Raw genomic sequence first — 22253 nt, 5'->3', positions numbered from 1 at the left:
GGAGAATGGTAAAATATGATTTGACTCATTGTTTGTATTTAAACTGTTATTGTACAAAAATGCTTCTTAATAAAGAGATTTAAACATAAATAAAGTGTAACTGCATAATTAGCAGATGCATAATAAAATGACAATGCAATAACAATTACTTTGATTTCTTCTGTTAAGTGTGATCAGTCCACGGGTCATCATTACTTCTGGGATATTACTCCTCCCCAACAGGAAGTGCAAGAGGATTCACCCAGCAGAGCTGCATATAGCTCCTCCCCTCTACGTCACTCCCAGTCATTCTCTTGCACCCAACGACTAGATAGGATGTGTGAGAGGACTATGGTGATTATACTTAGTTTTATATCTTCAATCAAAAGTTTGTTATTTTAAAATAGCACCGGAGTGTGTTATTACCTCTCTGGCAGAGTTTGAAGAAGAATCTACCAGAGTTTTGCTATGATTTTAGCCGGAGTAGTTAAGATCATATTGCTGTTCTCGGCCATCTGAGGAGTGAGGTAAACTTCAGATCAGGGGACAGCGGGCAGATGAATCTGCATAGAGGTATGTAGCAGTTTTTATTTTCTGACAATGGAATTGATGAGAAAATCCTGCCATACCGATATGTCATGTATGTATACTTTACACTTCAGTATTCTGGGGAATGGTACTTCACTAGAATTACACTGTAAGAAATACATAAAGCTGTTTAATAACTAGAGATTATGTTTAACGTTTTTGCTGGAATGTAAAATCGTTTTCATTTGCTGAGGTACTGTGTGAATAAATGTTTGGGCACTATTTTTCCACTTGGCAGTTGCTTAATCTGTTTTTCTGACAGTTTCTGTTCTCCCTCACTGCTGTGTGTGAGGGGGAGGGGCCGTTTTTTGGCGCTTTTTCTATGCATCAAATATTTCAGTCAGCAACTCATTGTATTCCCTGCATGATCCGGTTCATCTCTACAGAGCTCAGGGGTCTTCAAAACTTATTTTGAGGGAGGTAATTTCTCTCAGCAGAGCTGTGAGAATTATAGTTTGACTGAGATAAAAAACGTTTATTCTGTAATTTGTTTCCTGCTTTCAGAATTTGTTATCTTTGCTAATGGGATTAAACCTTTGCTAAAGTTGTGTTGTTTACAAGGATTGAGGCTATAACTGTTTCAATTTATTAATTTTCAACTGTCATAGATCTTCTGTGCTTCTTAAAGGCACAGTACGTTTTAATATTATTCTAATTGAATTGTATTTCCAAGTTGCAAGTTTATTTGCTAGTGTGTTAAACATGTCTGATTCAGAGGATGATACCTGTGTCATTTGTTGCAATGCCAAAGTGGAGCCCAATAGAAATTTATGTACTAACTGTATTGATGCTACTTTAAATAAAAGTCAATCTGTACAAATTGAACAAATTTCACCAAACAACGAGGGGAGAGTTATGCCGACTAACTCGCCTCACGTGTCAGTACCTACATCTCCCGCTCAGAGGGAGGTGCGTGATATTGTAGCGCCGAGTACATCTGGGCGGCCATTACAAATCACATTACAGGATATGGCTACTGTTATGACTGAGGTTTTGGCTAAATTACCAGAACTAAGAGGTAAGCGTGATCACTCTGGGGTGAGAACAGAGTGCGCTGATAATATTAGGGCCATGTCAGACACTGCGTCACAGGTGGCAGAACATGAGGACGGAGAACTTCATTCTGTGGGTGACGGTTCTGATCCAAACAGACTGGATTCAGATATTTCAAATTTTAAATTTAAACTGGAAAACCTCCGTGTATTACTAGGGGAGGTGTTAGCGGCTCTGAATGATTGTAACACAGTTGCAATACCAGAGAAAATGTGTAGGTTGGATAAATATTTTGCGGTACCGACGAGTACTGAGGTTTTTCCTATACCTAAGAGACTTACTGAAATTGTTACTAAGGAGTGGGATAGACCCGGTGTGCCGTTCTCACCCCCTCCGATATTTAGAAAAATGTTTCCAATAGACGCCACCACAAGGGACTTATGGCAAACGGTCCCTAAGGTGGAGGGAGCAGTTTCTACCTTAGCTAAGCGTACCACTATCCCGGTGGAGGATAGCTGTGCTTTTTCAGATCCAATGGATAAAAAGTTAGAGGGTTACCTTAAGAAAATGTTTGTTCAACAAGGTTTTATATTGCAACCCCTTGCATGCATTGCGCCGATCACGGCTGCAGCGGCATTCTGGTTTGAGTCTCTGGAAGAGAACATTGGTTCAGCTACTCTGGACGACATTACGGACAGGCTTAGAGTCCTTAAACTAGCTAATTCATTCATTTCGGAGGCCGTAGTACATCTTACTAAACTTACGGCGAAGAATTCAGGATTTGCCATTCAGGCACGCAGGGCGCTGTGGCTAAAATCCTGGTCAGCTGATGTTACTTCTAAGTCTAAATTGCTTAATATACCTTTCAAAGGGCAGACCTTATTCGGGCCCGGGTTGAAAGAGATTATCGCTGACATTACAGGAGGTAAAGGCCATGCCCTGCCTCAGGACAAAGCCAAAGCCAAGACTAGACAGTCTAATTTTCGTTCCTTTCGTAATTTCAAAGCAGGAGCAGCATCAACTTCCTCTGCACCAAAACAGGAAGGAGCTGTTGCTCGCTACAGACAAGGCTGGAAACCTAACCAGTCCTGGAACAAGGGCAAGCAGACTAGGAAACCTGCTGCTGCCCCTAAAACAGCATGAATTGAGGGCCCCCGATCCGGGATCGGATCTAGTGGGGGGCAGACTTTCTCTCTTCGCCCAGGCTTGGGCAAGAGATGTTCAGGATCCCTGGGCGCTAGAGATAATATCTCAGGGATACCTTCTGGACTTCAAATACTCTCCTCCAAGAGAGAGATTTCATCTGTCAAGATTGTCAACAATCCAGACAAAGAAAGAGGCGTTTCTACGCTGCGTACAAGAGCTCTTGTTAATGGGAGTAATCCATCCAGTTCCACGATCGGAACAGGGACAGGGGTTTTACTCAAATCTGTTTGTGGTTCCCAAAAAAGAGGGAACTTTCAGACCAATCCTGGACTTAAAGATCCTAAACAAATTCCTAAGAGTTCCATCGTTCAAGATGGAGACTATTCGGACAATTTTACCTATGATCCAAGAGGGTCAATACATGACCACTGTAGATTTAAATCTAACTTCTCTGAAGCTGACTGCTTGGAAATTGAACGCTTGATTTTATCAAGACGTGGATTTTCTGAGTCAGTTATTGATACCTTAATACAGGCTAGGAAACCTGTTACCAGAAAGATTTACCATAAGATATGGCGTAAATACCTATATTGGTGTGAATCCAAAGGTTACTCTTGGAGTAAGGTTAGGATTCCTAGGATATTGTCTTTTCTACAAGAAGGTTTAGAAAAGGGTTTATCTGCTAGTTCATTAAAGGGACAGATCTCAGCTCTGTCCATTCTGTTACACAAACGTCTGTCAGAAGTTCCTGACGTCCAGGCTTTTTGTCAGGCTTTGGCCAGAATTAAGCCTGTGTTTAAAACTGTTGCTCCACCATGGAGTTTAAACCTTGTTCTTAATGTTTTACAGGGCGTTCCGTTTGAACCCCTTCATTCCATTGATATAAAGTTGTTATCTTGGAAAGTTCTATTTTTAATGGCTATTTCCTCGGCTCGAAGAGTCTCTGAATTATCAGCCTTACATTGTGATTCTCCTTATTTGATTTTTCATTCGGATAAGGTAGTCCTGCGTACTAAACCTGGGTTCTTACCTAAGGTAGTTACTAACAGGAATATCAATCAAGAGATTGTTGTTCCTTCTTTATGCCCAAATCCTTCTTCAAAGAAGGAACGTCTACTGCACAACCTGGATGTAGTCCGTGCTCTAAAATTTTACTTACAGGCAACTAAGGAATTTCGACAAACGTCTTCTCTGTTTGTCATTTACTCTGGGCAGAGGAGAGGTCAAAAAGCTTCCGCTACCTCTCTTTCTTTTTGGCTTCGTAGCATAATTCGTTTAGCTTATGAGACTGCTGGACAGCAGCCTCCTGAAAGAATTACAGCTCATTCTACTAGAGCTGTGGCTTCCACTTGGGCCTTCAAGAATGAGGCCTCTGTTGAACAGATTTGCAAGGCTGCAACTTGGTCTTCGCTTCATACTTTTTCCAAATTTTACAAATTTGACACTTTTGCTTCATCGGAGGCTATTTTTGGGAGAAAGGTTCTTCAGGCAGTGGTTCCTTCTGTATAAAGAGCCTGCCTATCCCTCCCGTCATCCGTGTACTTTTGCTTTGGTATTGGTATCCCAGAAGTAATGATGACCCGTGGACTGATCACACTTAACAGAAGAAAACATAATTTATGCTTACCTGATAAATTCCTTTCTTCTGTAGTGTGATCAGTCCACGGCCCGCCCTGTTTTTAAGGCAGGTAAATATTTTTCTCCAACATAGGTGTGTCCGGTCCACGGCGTCATCCTTACTTGTGGGATATTCTCTTCCCCAACAGGAAATGGCAAAGAGCCCAGCAAAGCTGGTCACATGATCCCTCCTAGGCTCCGCCTTCCCCAGTCATTCTCTTTGCCGTTGTACAGGCAACATCTCCACGGAGATGGCTTAGAGTTTTTTAGTGTTTAACTGTAGTTTTTATTATTCACTCTGAAACAGAAAAGAGATGAAGATTTCTGTTTGTAAGAGGAAAATGATTTTAGCAACCGTTACTAAAATCGATGGCTGTTCCACACAGGACTGTTGAGAGGAATTAACTTCAGTTGGGGGAACAGTGAGCAGACTTTTGCTGCTTGAGGTATGACACATTCTAACAAGACGATGTAATGCTGGAAGCTGTCATTTTCCCTATGGGATCCGGTAAGCCATTTTTATTACAGACAGTAAATAAGGGCTTCACAAGGGCTTTTTAAGACTGTAGACATTTTCTGGGCTAAATCGATTTATATATAAACATATTTTATACTCCATAGCCTTGAGGAATTATTTTAATCTTGGGAATTCTCTAGGGGCTTTCCCTAATCATAGGCAGAGTCTCATTTTCGCGCCTGTATTGCGCACTTGTTTTTGAGAAGCATGACATGCAGACTTTCTGAAGGCGTCATTTGGTATCGTATTCCCCTTTGGGCTTGGTTGGGTCTCAGCAAAGCAGATACCAGGGACTGTAAAGGGGTTAAATATAAAAACGGCTCCGGTTCCGTTATTTTAAGGGTTAAAGCTTCCAAATTTGGTGTGCAATACTTTTAAGGCTTTAAGACACTGTGGTGAAATTTTGGTGAATTTTGAACAATTCCTTCATACTTTTTCGCAATTGCAGTAATAAAGTGTGTTCAGTTTAAAATTTAAAGTGACAGTAACGGTTTTATTTTAAAACGTTTTTTGTACTTTGTTATCAAGTTTATGCCTGTTTAACATGTCTGAACTGCCAGATAGACTGTGTTCTGAATGTGGGGAAGCCAAGGTTCCTTCTCATTTAAATAGATGTGATTTATGTGACACAAAATTTAGAGAAAATGATGCCCAAGATGATTCCTCAAGTGAGGGGAGTAAGCATGGTACTGCATCATCCCCTCCTTCGTCTACACCAGTCTTGCCCACACAGGAGGCCCCTAGTACATCTAGCGCGCCAATACTCCTTACTATGCAACAATTAACGGCTGTAATGGATAATTCTATCAAAAACATTTTAGCCAAAATGCCCACTTATCAGCGAAAGCGCGACTGCTCTGTTTTAGAAAATACTGAAGAGCATGAGGACGCTGATGATATTGTTTCTGAAGGGCCCCTACACCAGTCTGAGGGGGCCAGGGAGGTTTTGTCTGAGGGAGAAATTTCAGATTCAGGGAAAATTTCTCAACAAGCTGAACCTGATGTGATTACATTTAAATTTAAGTTGGAACATCTCCGCGCTCTGCTTAAGGAGGTATTATCCACTCTGGATGATTGTGAGAATTTGGTCATCCCAGAGAAACTATGTAAAATGGACAAGTTCCTAGAGGTCCCGGGGCCCCCTGAAGCTTTTCCTATACCCAAGCGGGTGGCGGACATTGTAAATAAAGAATGGGAAAGGCCCGGTATACCTTTCGTCCCTCCCCCCATATTTAAAAAATTGTTTCCTATGGTCGACCCCAGAAAGGACTTATGGCAGACAGTCCCCAAGGTCGAGGGGGCGGTTTCTACTCTAAACAAACGCACCACTATACCCATAGAAGATAGTTGTGCTTTCAAAGATCCTATGGATAAAAAATTAGAAGGTTTGCTTAAAAAGATGTTTGTTCAGCAAGGTTACCTTCTACAACCAATTTCATGCATTGTCCCTGTCACTACAGCCGCGTGTTTCTGGTTCGATGAGCTAGAAAAGGCGATCACTAGTAATTCTCCTTCTTATGAGGAGATTATGGACAGAATCCGTGCTCTCAAATTGGCTAATTCTTTCACCCTAGACGCCACTTTGCAATTGGCTAGGTTAGCGGCGAAAAATTCTGGGTTTGCTATTGTGGCGCGCAGAGCGCTTTGGTTAAAATCTTGGTCAGCGGATGCGTCTTCCAAGAACAAATTGCTTAACATTCCTTTCAAGGGGAAAACGCTGTTTGGCCCTGACTTGAAAGAGATTATCTCTGATATCACTGGGGGCAAGGGCCACGCCCTTCCTCAGGATAGGTCTTTCAAGGCCAAAAATAAACCTAATTTTCGTCCCTTTCGTAGAAACGGACCAGCCCCAAGTGCTACGTCCTCTAAGCAAGAGGGTAATACTTCTCAAGCCAAGCCAGCCTGGAGACCAATGCAAGGCTGGAACAAGGGAAAGCAGGCCAAGAAACCTGCCACTGCTACCAAGACAGCATGAGATGTTGGCCCCCGATCCGGGACCGGATCTGGTGGGGGGCAGACTCTCTCTCTTCGCTCAGGCTTGGGCAAGAGATGTTCTGGATCCTTGGGCGCTAGAAATAGTCTCCCAAGATTATCTTCTGGAATTCAAGGGGCTTCCCCCAAGGGGGAGGTTCCACAGGTCTCAATTGTCTTCAGACCACATAAAAAAACAGGCATTCTTACATTGTGTAGAAGACCTGTTAAAAATGGGAGTGATTCATCCTGTTCCATTAGGAGAACAAGGGATGGGGTTCTACTCCAATCTGTTCGTAGTTCCCAAAAAAGAGGGAACGTTCAGACCAATCTTAGATCTCAAGATCCTAAACAAGTTTCTCAAGGTTCCATCGTTCAAAATGGAAACCATTCGAACAATTCTTCCTTCCATCCAGGAAGGTCAATTCATGACCACGGTGGATTTAAAGGATGCGTATCTACATATTCCTATCCACAAGGAACATCATCGGTTCCTAAGGTTCGCATTCCTGGACAAGCATTACCAGTTCGTGGCACTTCCGTTCGGATTAGCCACTGCTCCAAGGATTTTCACAAAGGTACTAGGGTCCCTTCTAGCGGTGCTAAGACCAAGGGGCATTGCAGTAGTACCTTACTTGGACGACATTCTGATTCAAGCGTCGTCCCTTCCTCAAGCAAAGGCTCACACGGACATTGTCCTGGCCTTTCTCAGATCTCACGGATGGAAAGTGAACGTAGAAAAGAGTTCTCTATCTCCGTCAACGAGGGTTCCCTTCTTGGGAACAATAATAGACTCCTTAGAAATGAGGATTTTTCTGACAGAGGCCAGAAAAACAAAACTTCTAAACTCTTGTCAAATACTTCATTCCGTTCCTCTTCCTTCCATAGCGCAGTGCATGGAAGTAATAGGTTTGATGGTAGCGGCAATGGACATAGTTCCTTTTGCGCGCATTCATCTAAGACCATTACAACTGTGCATGCTCAGTCAGTGGAATGGGGACTATACAGACTTGTCTCCGACGATACAAGTAAATCAGAGGACCAGAGATTCACTCCGTTGGTGGCTGTCCCTGGACAACCTGTCACAGGGGATGAGCTTCCGCAGACCAGAGTGGGTCATTGTCACGACCGACGCCAGTCTGATGGGCTGGGGCGCGGTCTGGGGACCCCTGAAAGCTCAGGGTCTTTGGTCTCGGGAAGAATCTCTTCTACCGATAAATATTCTGGAACTGAGAGCGATACTCAATGCTCTCAAGGCTTGGCCTCAGCTAGCACAGGCCAAGTTCATACGGTTTCAATCAGACAACATGACGACTGTTGCGTACATCAACCATCAGGGGGGAACAAGGAGTTCCCTGGCGATGGAAGAAGTGACCAAAATCATTCAATGGGCGGAGACTCACTCCTGCCACTTGTCTGCAATCCACATCCCAGGAGTGGAAAATTGGGAAGCGGATTTTCTGAGTCGTCAGACATTACATCCGGGGGAGTGGGAACTCCATCCGGAAATCTTTGCCCAAATTACTCAACTGTGGGGCATTCCAGACATGGATTTGATGGCCTCTCGTCAGAACTTCAAGGTTCCTTGCTACGGGTCCAGATCCAGGGATCCCAAGGCGACTCTAGTAGATGCACTAGTAGCACCTTGGACCTTCAAACTAGCTTATGTATTCCCGCCGTTTCCTCTCATCCCCAGGCTGGTAGCCAGGATCAATCAGGAGAGGGCATCGGTGATCTTGATAGCTCCTGCGTGGCCACGCAGGACTTGGTATGCAGACCTGGTGAATATGTCATCGGCTCCACCATGGAAGCTACCTTTGAGACGAGACCTTCTTGTTCAAGGTCCGTTCGAACATCCGAATCTGGTCTCACTCCAACTGACTGCTTGGAGATTGAACGCTTGATCTTATCAAAGATCCTAAACAAGTTTCTCAAGGTTCCATCGTTCAAAATGGAAACCATTCGAACAATTCTTCCTTCCATCCAGGAAGGTCAATTCATGACCACGGTGGATTTAAAGGATGCGTATCTACATATTCCTATCCACAAGGAACATCATCGGTTCCTAAGGTTCGCATTCCTGGACAAGCATTACCAGTTCGTGGCACTTCCGTTCGGATTAGCCACTGCTCCAAGGATTTTCACAAAGGTACTAGGGTCCCTTCTAGCGGTGCTAAGACCAAGGGGCATTGCAGTAGTACCTTACTTGGACGACATTCTGATTCAAGCGTCGTCCCTTCCTCAAGCAAAGGCTCACACGGACATTGTCCTGGCCTTTCTCAGATCTCACGGATGGAAAGTGAACGTAGAAAAGAGTTCTCTATCTCCGTCAACGAGGGTTCCCTTCTTGGGAACAATAATAGACTCCTTAGAAATGAGGATTTTTCTGACAGAGGCCAGAAAAACAAAACTTCTAAACTCTTGTCAAATACTTCATTCCGTTCCTCTTCCTTCCATAGCGCAGTGCATGGAAGTAATAGGTTTGATGGTAGCGGCAATGGACATAGTTCCTTTTGCGCGCATTCATCTAAGACCATTACAACTGTGCATGCTCAGTCAGTGGAATGGGGACTATACAGACTTGTCTCCGACGATACAAGTAAATCAGAGGACCAGAGATTCACTCCGTTGGTGGCTGTCCCTGGACAACCTGTCACAGGGGATGAGCTTCCGCAGACCAGAGTGGGTCATTGTCACGACCGACGCCAGTCTGATGGGCTGGGGCGCGGTCTGGGGACCCCTGAAAGCTCAGGGTCTTTGGTCTCGGGAAGAATCTCTTCTACCGATAAATATTCTGGAACTGAGAGCGATACTCAATGCTCTCAAGGCTTGGCCTCAGCTAGCACAGGCCAAGTTCATACGGTTTCAATCAGACAACATGACGACTGTTGCGTACATCAACCATCAGGGGGGAACAAGGAGTTCCCTGGCGATGGAAGAAGTGACCAAAATCATTCAATGGGCGGAGACTCACTCCTGCCACTTGTCTGCAATCCACATCCCAGGAGTGGAAAATTGGGAAGCGGATTTTCTGAGTCGTCAGACATTACATCCGGGGGAGTGGGAACTCCATCCGGAAATCTTTGCCCAAATTACTCAACTGTGGGGCATTCCAGACATGGATTTGATGGCCTCTCGTCAGAACTTCAAGGTTCCTTGCTACGGGTCCAGATCCAGGGATCCCAAGGCGACTCTAGTAGATGCACTAGTAGCACCTTGGACCTTCAAACTAGCTTATGTATTCCCGCCGTTTCCTCTCATCCCCAGGCTGGTAGCCAGGATCAATCAGGAGAGGGCATCGGTGATCTTGATAGCTCCTGCGTGGCCACGCAGGACTTGGTATGCAGACCTGGTGAATATGTCATCGGCTCCACCATGGAAGCTACCTTTGAGACGAGACCTTCTTGTTCAAGGTCCGTTCGAACATCCGAATCTGGTCTCACTCCAACTGACTGCTTGGAGATTGAACGCTTGATCTTATCAAAGCGAGGGTTCTCAGATTCTGTTATTGATACTCTTGTTCAGGCCAGAAAGCCTGTAACTAGAAAAATTTACCACAAAATATGGAAAAAATATATCTGTTGGTGTGAATCTAAAGGATTCCCTTGGGACAAGGTAAAAATTCCTAAGATTCTATCCTTTCTTCAAGAAGGATTGGAGAAAGGATTATCTGCAAGTTCCTTGAAGGGACAGATTTCTGCCTTGTCTGTGTTACTTCACAAAAAGCTGGCAGCTGTGCCAGATGTTCAAGCCTTTGTTCAGGCTCTGGTTAGAATCAAGCCTGTTTACAAACCTTTGACTCCTCCTTGGAGTCTCAATTTAGTTCTTTCAGTTCTTCAGGGGGTTCCGTTTGAACCCTTACATTCCGTTGATATTAAGTTATTATCTTGGAAAGTTTTGTTTTTGGTTGCAATTTCTTCTGCTAGAAGAGTTTCAGAATTATCTGCTCTGCAGTGTTCTCCTCCTTATCTGGTGTTCCATGCAGATAAGGTGGTTTTACGTACTAAACCTGGTTTTCTTCCGAAAGTTGTTTCTAACAAAAACATTAACCAGGAGATAGTCGTGCCTTCTTTGTGCCCGAATCCAGTTTCAAAGAAGGAACGTTTGTTGCACAATTTGGATGTTGTTCGCGCTCTAAAATTCTATTTAGATGCTACAAAGGATTTTAGACAAACATCTTCCTTGTTTGTTGTTTATTCTGGTAAAAGGAGAGGTCAAAAAGCAACTTCTACCTCTCTCTCTTTTTGGATTAAAAGCATCATCAGATTGGCTTATGAGACTGCCGGACGGCAGCCTCCTGAAAGAATCACAGCTCATTCCACTAGGGCTGTGGCTTCCACATGGGCCTTCAAGAACGAGGCTTCTGTTGATCAGATATGTAAGGCAGCGACTTGGTCTTCACTGCACACTTTTACCAAATTTTACAAGTTTGATACTTTTGCTTCTTCTGAGGCTATTTTTGGGAGAAAGGTTTTGCAAGCCGTGGTGCCTTCCATTTAGGTGACCTGATTTGCTCCCTCCCTTCATCCGTGTCCTAAAGCTTTGGTATTGGTTCCCACAAGTAAGGATGACGCCGTGGACCGGACACACCTATGTTGGAGAAAACAGAATTTATGTTTACCTGATAAATTACTTTCTCCAACGGTGTGTCCGGTCCACGGCCCGCCCTGGTTTTTTAATCAGGTCTGATAATTTATTTTCTTTAACTACAGTCACCACGGTATCATATGGTTTCTCCTATGCAAATATTCCTCCTTTACGTCGGTCGAATGACTGGGGAAGGCGGAGCCTAGGAGGGATCATGTGACCAGCTTTGCTGGGCTCTTTGCCATTTCCTGTTGGGGAAGAGAATATCCCACAAGTAAGGATGACGCCGTGGACCGGACACACCGTTGGAGAAAGTAATTTATCAGGTAAACATAAATTCTGTTTTTAATTTATACTCCAGTCACCACTTCACCCTTGGCTTTTCCTTTCTCGTTGGTCCTTGGTCGAATGACTGGGAGTGACGTAGAGGGGAGGAGCTATATGCAGCTCTGCTGGGTGAATCCTCTTGCACTTCCTGTTGGGGAGGAGTAATATCCCAGAAGTAATGATGACCCGTGGACTGATCACACTACAGAAGAAAGGAATTTATCAGGTAAGCATAAATTATGTTTTTCAGATGAATATTTTTTTTTTTAAATCTGACAAATGTCATTGTACTATGTAACAGACATCAGCCAATCACAGACTATGTATGATAAAGAATTAGCACATCTAGGCAAGTCTCCCCACTTTCTTTTCCCCAGAGGTACTCTATGTATATTGTTACCAATGCACCAGAGTATTCTGGGCAAGATATGCAAATTTGATATACAATATCTCATGCTTTTTGCTTCCAGTACTGTGTTAAACCACAATGATCCCCTTATGGGGTAGGTGCAGCAAAACAAAACCACTTCTGTACAGCTGTTTCAAGCTTATTAGCTCTAATCAGCAGTAGATGGGTTTGATTTGATATGGCTCTTATAAAATATAACATTTTAATCTCACGCTTTTATTTCCACCATAGCCTAAATGAATATACACAAACACATATACTGTGAACTCTTGCACAAGCTCAGAATGAGCCGAAGCCTTATATAAAAAGATGGTGCTCAATTTTGTTTTAGAAGTAAATTTGAAAGTTTCTTTCTTTTTAATTGCATGCTCTATCTAAATCATGAAACGTTAATTTTTGACTTTAGCGTACCTTTAATATTATTAATGCAACCAGTCAGAAGGATTAACCCCATTATAGATAGAGATAAATGGGGAGGGTCAAGAAGAACGCGCTAAAAGAAATAGGATTTAAAGTGAAAGTAAATTTTTAACCTGTGCAACACATCTATGTAATATTTATAACTAATATTTATGTTTCGCTAGGTTTTTTTTCTTATTTTTTTAAAATCAGAGTTTATATTTTAATACTTTATTTCCCTACCGTTATAGTCTTCGCTCCTCCCACCCTCCTCTTCCTGGATTTTCTAGCCATTACGTATAGAGAGGTCCCACCGGCTCTATACGTAGTCTAAATGCGTGTTTACGATACATGCAATGATTGTGCATGCGTGAATCGCCGATCCGGAGTACATTGCGCATGCGATTTTATTAAGACCCAATTTTCTCGGCTGAAAAAGAAAAGTAGCTGTGCGCATGCGTGTATTGTGCACGCGCGACGGATAAGATATTGTATTGCATAGATTTTGCACATGCGCACTTGATTAGATAGTAGTATGACGTAGCTTCACAGCCGCCGATCGGCCAGAAAGTCAATTGGAGGATAAAAAAACGTGACCAGGAAGTGCATTATGTTTTCAAAAACGGGTTGAAATGAAAATACGAACATTATTAGCTTATATGCGGCGAAAAAGGTATTTCTCTTGTTAGGTGTATCCAGTCCACGGATCATTCATTACTTGTGGGATATTCTCCTTCCCAACAGGAAGTTGCAAGAGGATCACCCACAGCAGAGCTGCTATATAGCTCCTCCCCTAACTGCCATACCCAGTCATTCTCTTGCAAGCTCTCAACATAGCTGGAGGTAGTATGAGGAAAGTGGTAAAATATAGTTAGTTTTTTCTTCAATCAAAAGTTTATTGTTTTTAAATGGTACCGGAGTGTACTATTTTATCTCAGGCAGCATTTAGAAGAAGAATTTGCCTGAGTTTTTCTATGATCTTAGCAGAAGTAACTATGATCCACTGCTATTCTCACATATGTCTGAGGAGTGAGGTAACTTCAGAGGGAGAATGGCGTGCAGGGTATCCTGCAATAAGGTATGTGCAGTTAAGTTTTTCTAGGGATGGAATTTGCTAGAAAATGCTGCTGATACCGGATTAATGTAAGTTAAAGCCTAAATACAGTGATTTAATAGCGACTAGTATCAGGCTTGCTATCAGAGGTATATACTCTGATTAATGTGCAATATAAAACGTTGGCTGGCATGTTTAATCGTTTTTATATATGCTTTGGTGATAAAACTTATTGGGGCCTAGTTTGTTCCACATGGCTGGCTTTATTTTTGCCTAGAAACAGTTTCCTGAGGCTTTCCACTGTTATAGTATAAAAGTTACAGTTGGTGCAGTTAAAATTACAAACTGTGACATTCAGCTTCCCTCAGCAGTCCCCTGCATGCTATAGGACATCTCTGAAGGGCTCAAAAGGCTTCAAAAGTAGGAGCTGTGGCAGTTGTTATGACTGTTTAAAAAACATATTTTTCGTTTTGTTAATATGTTTTTTGTATTAAGGGGTTAATCATCCATTTGCAAGTGGGTGCAATGCTCTGCTAACTTGTTACATACACTGTAAAAATTTCGTTAGTTTAACTGCCTTTTTTCAATGTTATTTCAAATTTTGGCAAAATTTGTTTCTCTTAATGGCACAGTAACGTTTTTTTTATATTGCTTGTTAACTTGATTTAAAGTGTTTTCCAAGCTTGCTAGACTCATTGCTAGTCTGTATAAACATGTCTGACATAGAGGAAACTCCTTGTTCATTATGTTTAAAAGCCATGGTGGAACTCCATAGGAGAATGTGTACTAAATGTATTGATTTCACTTTAAACAATAAAGATCAGCTGTTATCTTTAAAAGAATTATCACCAGAGGATTCTGACGAGGGGGAAGTTATGCCGACTAACTCTCCCCACGTGTCGGACCCTTTGACTCCCGCTCAAGGGACTCACGCTAAAATGGCGCCAAGTACATCAAAGACGCCCATAGCGATTACTTTGCAGGACATGGCGGCAATCATGGATAATACCCTGTCAGCGGTATTAGCCAGACTGCCTGAATTCAGAGGAAAGCGCGATAGCTCTGGGGTTAGACGTAATACAGAGCGCGCAGATGTTTTAAGGCCCATGTCTGATACTGCGTCACAATATGCAGAAGCTGAGGAAGAGCTTCAGTCTGTGGGTGACGTCTCTGACTCGGGGAAACCTGATTCAGATATGTCTACTTTTAAATTTAAGCTTGAGAACCTCCGGGTGTTGCTTGGAGAGGTTTTAGCTGCTCTGAATGACTGTGACACAATTGCAGTGCCAGAGAAATTGTGTAGACTGGATAAATACTACGCGGTGCCGGTGTGTACTGACGTTTTTCCAATACCTAAAAGGTTTACAGAAATTATTACTAAGGAGTGGGACAGACCCGGTGTGCCGTTTTCCCCCCCTCCTATTTTTAGAAAAATGTTTCCAATAGACGCCACCACACGGGACTTATGGCAGACGGTCCCTAAGGTGGAGGGAGCAGTTTCTACTTTAGCAAAGCGTACCACTATCCCTGTCGAGGACAGTTGTGCTTTTTCAGATCCAATGGATAAAAAATTAGAAGGTTACCTTAAGAAAATGTTTATTCTACAAGGTTTTATCCTGCAGCCCCTTGCATGCATTGCTCCTGTCACTGCTGCTGCGGCGTTCTGGTTTGAGTCTCTGGAAGAGGCCTTTCAGACAGCTACTCCATTGACTGAAATACTTGACAAGCGTAGAACACTTAAGCTAGCTAATTCTTTTGTTTCTGATGCCATTGTTCATTTGACTAAACTAACGGCTAAGAATTCTGGATTCGCCATCCAGGCACGTAGGGCGCTATGACTTAAATCTTGGTCAGCTGACGTGACTTCAAAGTCTAAATTACTTAACATTCCCTTCAAGGGGCAGACCCTATTCGGGCCTGGTTTGAAGGAAATTATTGCTGACATTACTGGAGGTAAGGGTCATACCCTTCCTCAGGACAGGGCCAAATCAAGGGCCAAACAGTCTAATTTTCGTGCCTTTCGAAACTTCAAGGCAGGTGCAGCATCAACTTCCTCTGCTACAAAACAAGAGGGAACTTTTGCGCAATCCAAGCCGGCCTGGAAATCTAACCAGGCCTGGAGCAAAGGCAAGCAGGCCAGAAAGCCTGCTGCTGCCTCTAAGACAGCATGAAGGAACGGCCCCCTATCCGGGAACGGATCTAGTAGGGGGCAGACTTTCTCTCTTCGCCCAGGCGTGGGCAAGAGATGTTCAGGATCCCTGGGCGTTGGAGATCATATCTCAGGGATATCTTCTGGACTTCAAAGCTTCCCCCCCCCCCCCCACAAGGGAGATTTCACCTTTCGAGATTATCTGTAAACAGATAAAGAAAGAGGCATTCTTACGCTGTGTGCAAGGGAGTGATCCATCCAGTTCCACAGATGGAACAAGGACAGGGATTTTATTCAAATCTGTTTGTGGTTCCCAAAAAAGAGGGAACCTTCAGACCAATTTTGGATCTAAAGATCTTAAACAAATTCCTCAGAGTTCCATCGTTCAAAATGGAAACTATTCGGACAATCCTACCTATGATCCAGGAGGGTCAGTACATGACCACAGTGGATTTGAAGGAAGCTTACCTTCACATACCGATTCACAAAGATCATCATCGGTTCCTAAGGTTTGCCTTTCTAGACAGGCATTACCAGTTTGTGGCTCTTCCCTTCAGGTTAGCTACAGTCCCAAGAATTTTTACAAAGGTTCTGGGGTCTCTTCTGGCGGTCCTAAGACCACGGGGCATAGCAGTGGCCCCTTATCTAGACGACATCCTGATACAGGCGTCAAACTTCCAAATTGCCAAATCTCATACAGACATAGTGTTGGCATTTCAGAGGTCGCATGGGTGGAAAGTGAACGAGGGAAAGAGTTCTCTATCACCCCTCACAAGGGTTTCCTTCCTAGGAACTCTGATAGATTCTGTAGAAATGAATATTTACCTGACGGAGTCCAGGTTATCAAAGCTTCTAAAGTCCTGCCGTGTTCTTCACTACATTCTGCGCCCTTCGGTGGCTCAGTGCATGAAAGTAATCGGCTTAATGGTAGCGGCGATGGACATAGTGCCATTTGCGCGCCTACATCTCAGACCGCTGCAATTATGCATGCTCAGTCAGTGGAATGGGGATTACACAGATTTGTCCCCTCTGCTAAATCTGGATTAAGAGACCAGAGATTCTCTTTTCTGGTGGCTATCTCGGGTCCATCTGTCCAAAGGTATGACCTTTCGCAGGCCAGATTGGACAATTGTAACAACAGATGCCAGCCTTCTAGGTTGGGGTGCAGTCTGGAATTCCCTGAAGGCTCAGGGATCGTGGACTCAGGAGGAGAAACTCCTCCCAATAAATATTCTGGAGTTAAGACCAATATTCAATGCTCTTCTAGCTTGGCCTCAGTTAGCAACACTGAGGTTCATCAGATTTCAGTCGGACAACATCACGACTGTGGCTTACATCAACCATCAAGGGGGGACCAGGAGCTCCCTAGCGATGTTAGAAGTCTCCAAGATAATTTGCTGGGCAGAGACTCACTCTTGCCACCTATCAGCTATCCATATCCCAGGTGTAGAGAACTGGGAGGCGGATTTTCTATGTCGTCAGACTTTTCATCCGGGGGAGTGGGAACTCCATCCGGAGGTGTTTGCTCAATTGGTTCATCGTTGGGGCACACCAGAATTGGATCTCATGGCGTCTCGCCAGAACGCCAAGCTTCCTTGTTACGGATCCAGGTCCAGGGACCCAGAAGCGACGCTGATAGATGCTCTAGCAGCACCGTGGTTCTTCAACCTGGCTTATGTGTTTCCACCGTTTCCTCTGCTCCCTCGACTGATTGCCAAAATCAAACGGGAGAGAGCATCAGTGATCTTGATCGCGCCTGCGTGGCCACGCAGGACCTGGTATGCAAACCTGGTGGACATGTCATCCTTTCCACCTTGGCCTCTGCCTCTGAGACAAGACCTTCTACTACAAGGTCCTTTCAATCATCCAAATCTAATTTCTCTGAGACTGACTGCCTGGAGATTGAACGCTTGATTTTATCAAGGCGTGGCTTCTCCGAGTCAATCATTGATACCTTAATACAGGCACGAAAGCCTGTAACCAGGGAAATCTACCATAAGATATGGCGCAAATATCTTCATTGGTGGGAATCCAAGAATTACTCATGGAGTAAGGTTAGGATTCCTAGGATATTGTCCTTTCTCCAAGAGGGTTTGGATAAAGGATTATCAGCTAGTTCTTTAAAGGGACAGATTTCTGCTCTGTCTATCCTTTTGCACAAGCGTCTGGCAGAGGTTCCAGACGTCCAGGCATTTTGTCAGGCTTTGGTTATAATTAAGCCTGTGTTTAAGCCTGTTGCTCCTCCATGGAGCTTAAACTTGGTTCTTAAGGTTCTTCAAGGAGTTCAGTTTGAACCCCTTCATTCCATTGATATCAAACTTTTATCTTGGAAAGTTCTGTTTTTGATGGCTATTTCCTCGGCTCGTAGAGTCTCTGAGTTATCAGCTTTACAATGTGATTCTCCTTATCTGATTTTCCATACAGATAAAGTAGTTCTGCGTACAAAACCTGGGTTTTTACCTAAGGTAGTTTCCAACAAGAATATCAATCAAGAGATTGTTGTTCCATCATTGTGTCCTAATCCTTCTTCAAAGAAGGAACGTCTTTTACATAATTTGGACATAGTCCGTGCTTTAAAGTTTTACTTACAAGCGACTAAAGATTTTCGTCAAACATCTTCCCTGTTTGTTGTTTACTCTGGACAGAGGAGAGGTCAAAAGGCTTCGGCAACCTCTTTCTTTTTGGCTTCGGAGCGTAATACGCTTAGCCTATGAGACTGCTGGACAGCAGCCCCCTGAAAGGATTACAGCTCATTCTACTAGAGCTGTGGCTTCGACCTGGGCCTTTAAAAATGAGGCTTCTGTTGAACAGATTTGCAAAGCGGCGACTTGGTCTTCGCTTCATACCTTTTCAAAATTTTACAAATTTGATACTTTTGCTTCTTCGGAGGCTATTTTTGGGAGAAAGGTTCTACAGGCAGTGGTCCCTTCCGTTTAAGTACCTGCCTTGTCCCTCCCTTCATCCGTGTACTTTAGCTTTGGTATTGGTATCCCACAAGTAATGGATGATCCGTGGACTGGATACACCTAACAAGAGAAAACATAATTTATGCTTACCTGATAAATTTATTTCTCTTGTGGTGTATCCAGTCCACGGCCCGCCCTGTCCTTTTAAGGCAGGTCTAAATTTTAAACTACAGTCACCACTGCACCCTATGGTTTCTCCTTTCTCGGCTAGTTTCGGTCGAATGACTGAATATGGCAGTTAGGGGAGGAGCTATATAGCAGCTCTGCTGTGGGTGATCCTCTTGCAACTTCCTGTTGGGAAGGAGAATATCCCACAAGTAATGAATGATCCGTGTACTGGATACACCACAAGAGAAATAAATTTATCAGGTAAGCATAAATTATGTTTTATATACAGTATTACTGTGACAAAAACGATGAATGAAACTCATATTATTTTGATATTGCCTAGGTAATTGTGCATAGCTGAACAACTAACTTTGCTTTTACTTTAAGCAATGGGGTAAAGTGTGAGAAACAGTAGAAATATATTATAGCTATGAGAATTGTAGACAGTGGTGAGGGAAATAAGGAAACAAAACAAATGGTGAAGAAGGGTGACTGATGTATAGAAGGATAAAGATAGTGGGCAAGAGTTCAATGGGGGAAACATAGGGATCATGGGAAATACTTTGCAATATGACTGAGATTGATGCATCTCTTTGTATTCTGCTCCCGATATGTAGCTGCTTTTCTACAATGATATTGTTTCAGAACTTCCATCCATTTACTGATCTGTATAAAATATTAAGTGCCATTCTGCTTCAGTGGCACGATTAAAGGGTCCGTAAACACCTTGTACGTACAAGACATGGCTGATGTTCTACTATAGCAGCACAACAGACAAGTCTCAACATTAAAAAAAAACTTGGGTTTCATGTGCTTTTTAAGGGCAAAGTAATAAGAAAGCTGTACTGATTTATTTATGTTGCCAACAAAATTGAGTATATTGCAGAGTTATCAGTATGCATATAATTGATATATTAGTAGTGCATTCATTGAGCAGCTGTGGTAGGGAAGAAATGTTTTGGAACGCTTCATTGTCGGTACAGTATTTGATTTCCTTCTGCATTGCTAGCCAAAGAAGTAGGCAGCATAGAGTGGGAGGGGACTTTATCAGTATTGATTTAACAAGTGGAGACCTGCTCGAGAAGTATTTTTCATGATTTGCAAATAGTAACAAACTGTTTATTGATCTTCGGAATGCCGGGGACAGTCTTGCCAAAGTGTTTGTGTTGTTAAGCTGGCGTTTCATAAAAATAAAACCCTGTACAGCCCAGCTAAAAAGCAAATATTTAGTGAATGCTGGTTTGTAACCAACAATATGAGGGAGTGCAGCATTTCGTACGATCTAGAGAAACCTATTTGTGTGTACTGCAAACAGTTAGGATAACCGGACTTTTCAGTGTTTTGTTTGTGTTTTGATGGGATAGGGATTAGGTGGTTAAGAGTCTTTGTTTCTATGACATGGGACATGTAAGTACATCCGTACAGTATACTTCATAACCTTCCGTCCCACTGGGTGACATTTGTCAGTTATTTTAACATCAGCTTATTACCCGATGGTATGATTAACCACTTGGAATGGAAATAGAGGGTAATCTTTAGGCAGCAATCTGTAGAGAACCCGGCCTGGATCCTATGATTAACCACTTGTTCATGTGTATTTGTATATGTCTGTTTGTCATATGGGACACTATATGCAAATACACAAACACATTTCAACATTTTCTAAAATCATTAGGCTTTGACAAAGTGTGCGTGTGTGTGTGTGTGTGTGTGTGTGTATGTTTAAATGCACGCACTATACACACGAATCACACATACCACAAAAACACACACTCACCTTAGAGCTTAGCATGTTTATAGATTTAAAGGGACAGTCTAGTCAAAGTTACACTTTCATGATAAATTTTAAATAACTTTCCTATTCACTTTTATCATCAAATTAGTTTTGTTCTCTTGGTATTTTTTGTTGAAAGCTAAACCTAGGTAGGCTCATATGCTAATTTCTAAAACCTTGAAGGCTCCCCCTTATTTCAATGCATTTTTCAGTTTTTCACAGCTAGAGGGCATAAGTTCATGTGTGCGCTATCTCTCCCTCTCTCTTTTGCGCTCTCTCTCCCCTCTCTCTTTTGCGCTCTCTCTCCCCTCTCTCTTTTGCGCTCTCTCTCCCCTCTCTTTTGTGCGCTCTCTCTCTCCCCTCTCTTTTGTGCGCTCTCTCTCTCCCCCTCTCTTTTGCGCGCTCTCTCTCCTCCTCTCTTTTGCGCTCTCTTTTGCGCTCTCTCTCCCCCTTCTCTTTTGCGCTCTCTCTCCCCCTCTCTTTTGCGCTCTCTCTCCCCTCTCATATATGCTCCTCTAGAAGTAACACTTTGGAGTCAATAAACTGTTTTTTTATATACATATGGTATCATCCTCCTGGTATCTTTGCTTCTTTTAGCGCTTTATCCCTACCCCCATTTTTTATTGTATAAGTCTAACAAATTAGAGCATAGGATTTTTTCGCCATAACAGCTCTTCAATATGTTCATTTTTAAATATGCACACCACACACCAAATACAGAAAAATACCATGCATACATCACACATGACATGTGCACGCACCTTAGAGCTTACAATGTTCATGTTTAAATGCACAGCATACAAAAAACGCATGCATCACACCTGACCCACAAATACTCACCTTAGCGCTTAGAATGTTCACATGTTAAAATGCACACCATACGCAAAATACCACACATACATAACACAAGCATCACACCTGACACACAAATACACTCCCCCTAAAAGATTAGAATGTTCATGTTTAAACCCACACTATACACAAAATACCACACATGCATCACACCTGAAACACTAATACTCATATTAGAGCTTAGAATATTTACATGTTTAAATGCACAGCATACACAAAATACCACACACACAAAACAGATGCATCACACCTGACACGCAAATACACTCACCTTAGAGCTTATGTAGTGTCCGTAAATGTGCTCAGTTTTGTTTGTGTTACAGAATGTACCTTCATAAACACTCAAGGGTTACAAAAAAAAAAAGAGTTTTGCCACAGTATGTAGCCAATTAGCAGTTTGTCAAATGTCACTTGCAGTTTTACAATTTCTGTTTTGTTTTTTGTAATATTTACAGCAACTGAAGCACCTCAATCTTGTTAACCTACTGGAAGTATTCAGGCGGAAAAGGAAGTTGCACTTGGTATTTGAATACTGTGATCACACCGTTCTCCATGAATTGGACCGTTACCCAAGAGGGTACGTACAGGAAGGCGAAGGCCAAGGTGTAAAATAAAGCCAATATAAACCCTTTTTTTTACGTTTTCCATGTAAAAAAACAAAAACATGTTTGTTTAATTTAAAAAAGTATATATTAAAAATATCACATATTCAAGAAAATTTTTTTTAATGTACTTGTGGTTACTTTAAAAAAAAAAGTTGTCTTTTTAATGGACCCATGGATACCAATAGCGCTGCTGAAGTTTTCCTGATCGGCTC

The 22253-nt window shown here is 42.7% G+C and overlaps 1 protein-coding gene across 1 annotated transcript in view; it reads left to right on the top strand.

Annotated features, from left to right (window-relative positions):
* Positions 1-22253, top strand: part of CDKL1 (cyclin dependent kinase like 1) — a 160546-nt gene that overhangs the window by 42692 nt on the left and 95601 nt on the right. Inside the window, exon 3 of the mRNA XM_053697644.1 lies at positions 21892-22013. Within this exon, the coding sequence (XP_053553619.1) occupies positions 21892-22013 (122 nt within the window). The remainder of the gene's footprint in view (positions 1-21891; positions 22014-22253) is intronic.

The sequence above is a fragment of the Bombina bombina genome, chromosome 1, assembly GCF_027579735.1.
Source record: "Bombina bombina isolate aBomBom1 chromosome 1, aBomBom1.pri, whole genome shotgun sequence".
Lineage (NCBI taxonomy): Eukaryota > Metazoa > Chordata > Amphibia > Anura > Bombinatoridae > Bombina > Bombina bombina.
The sequence above is the reverse complement of the archived record's forward strand: the minus strand, read 5'-3'. Positions and strand labels throughout refer to the sequence as shown.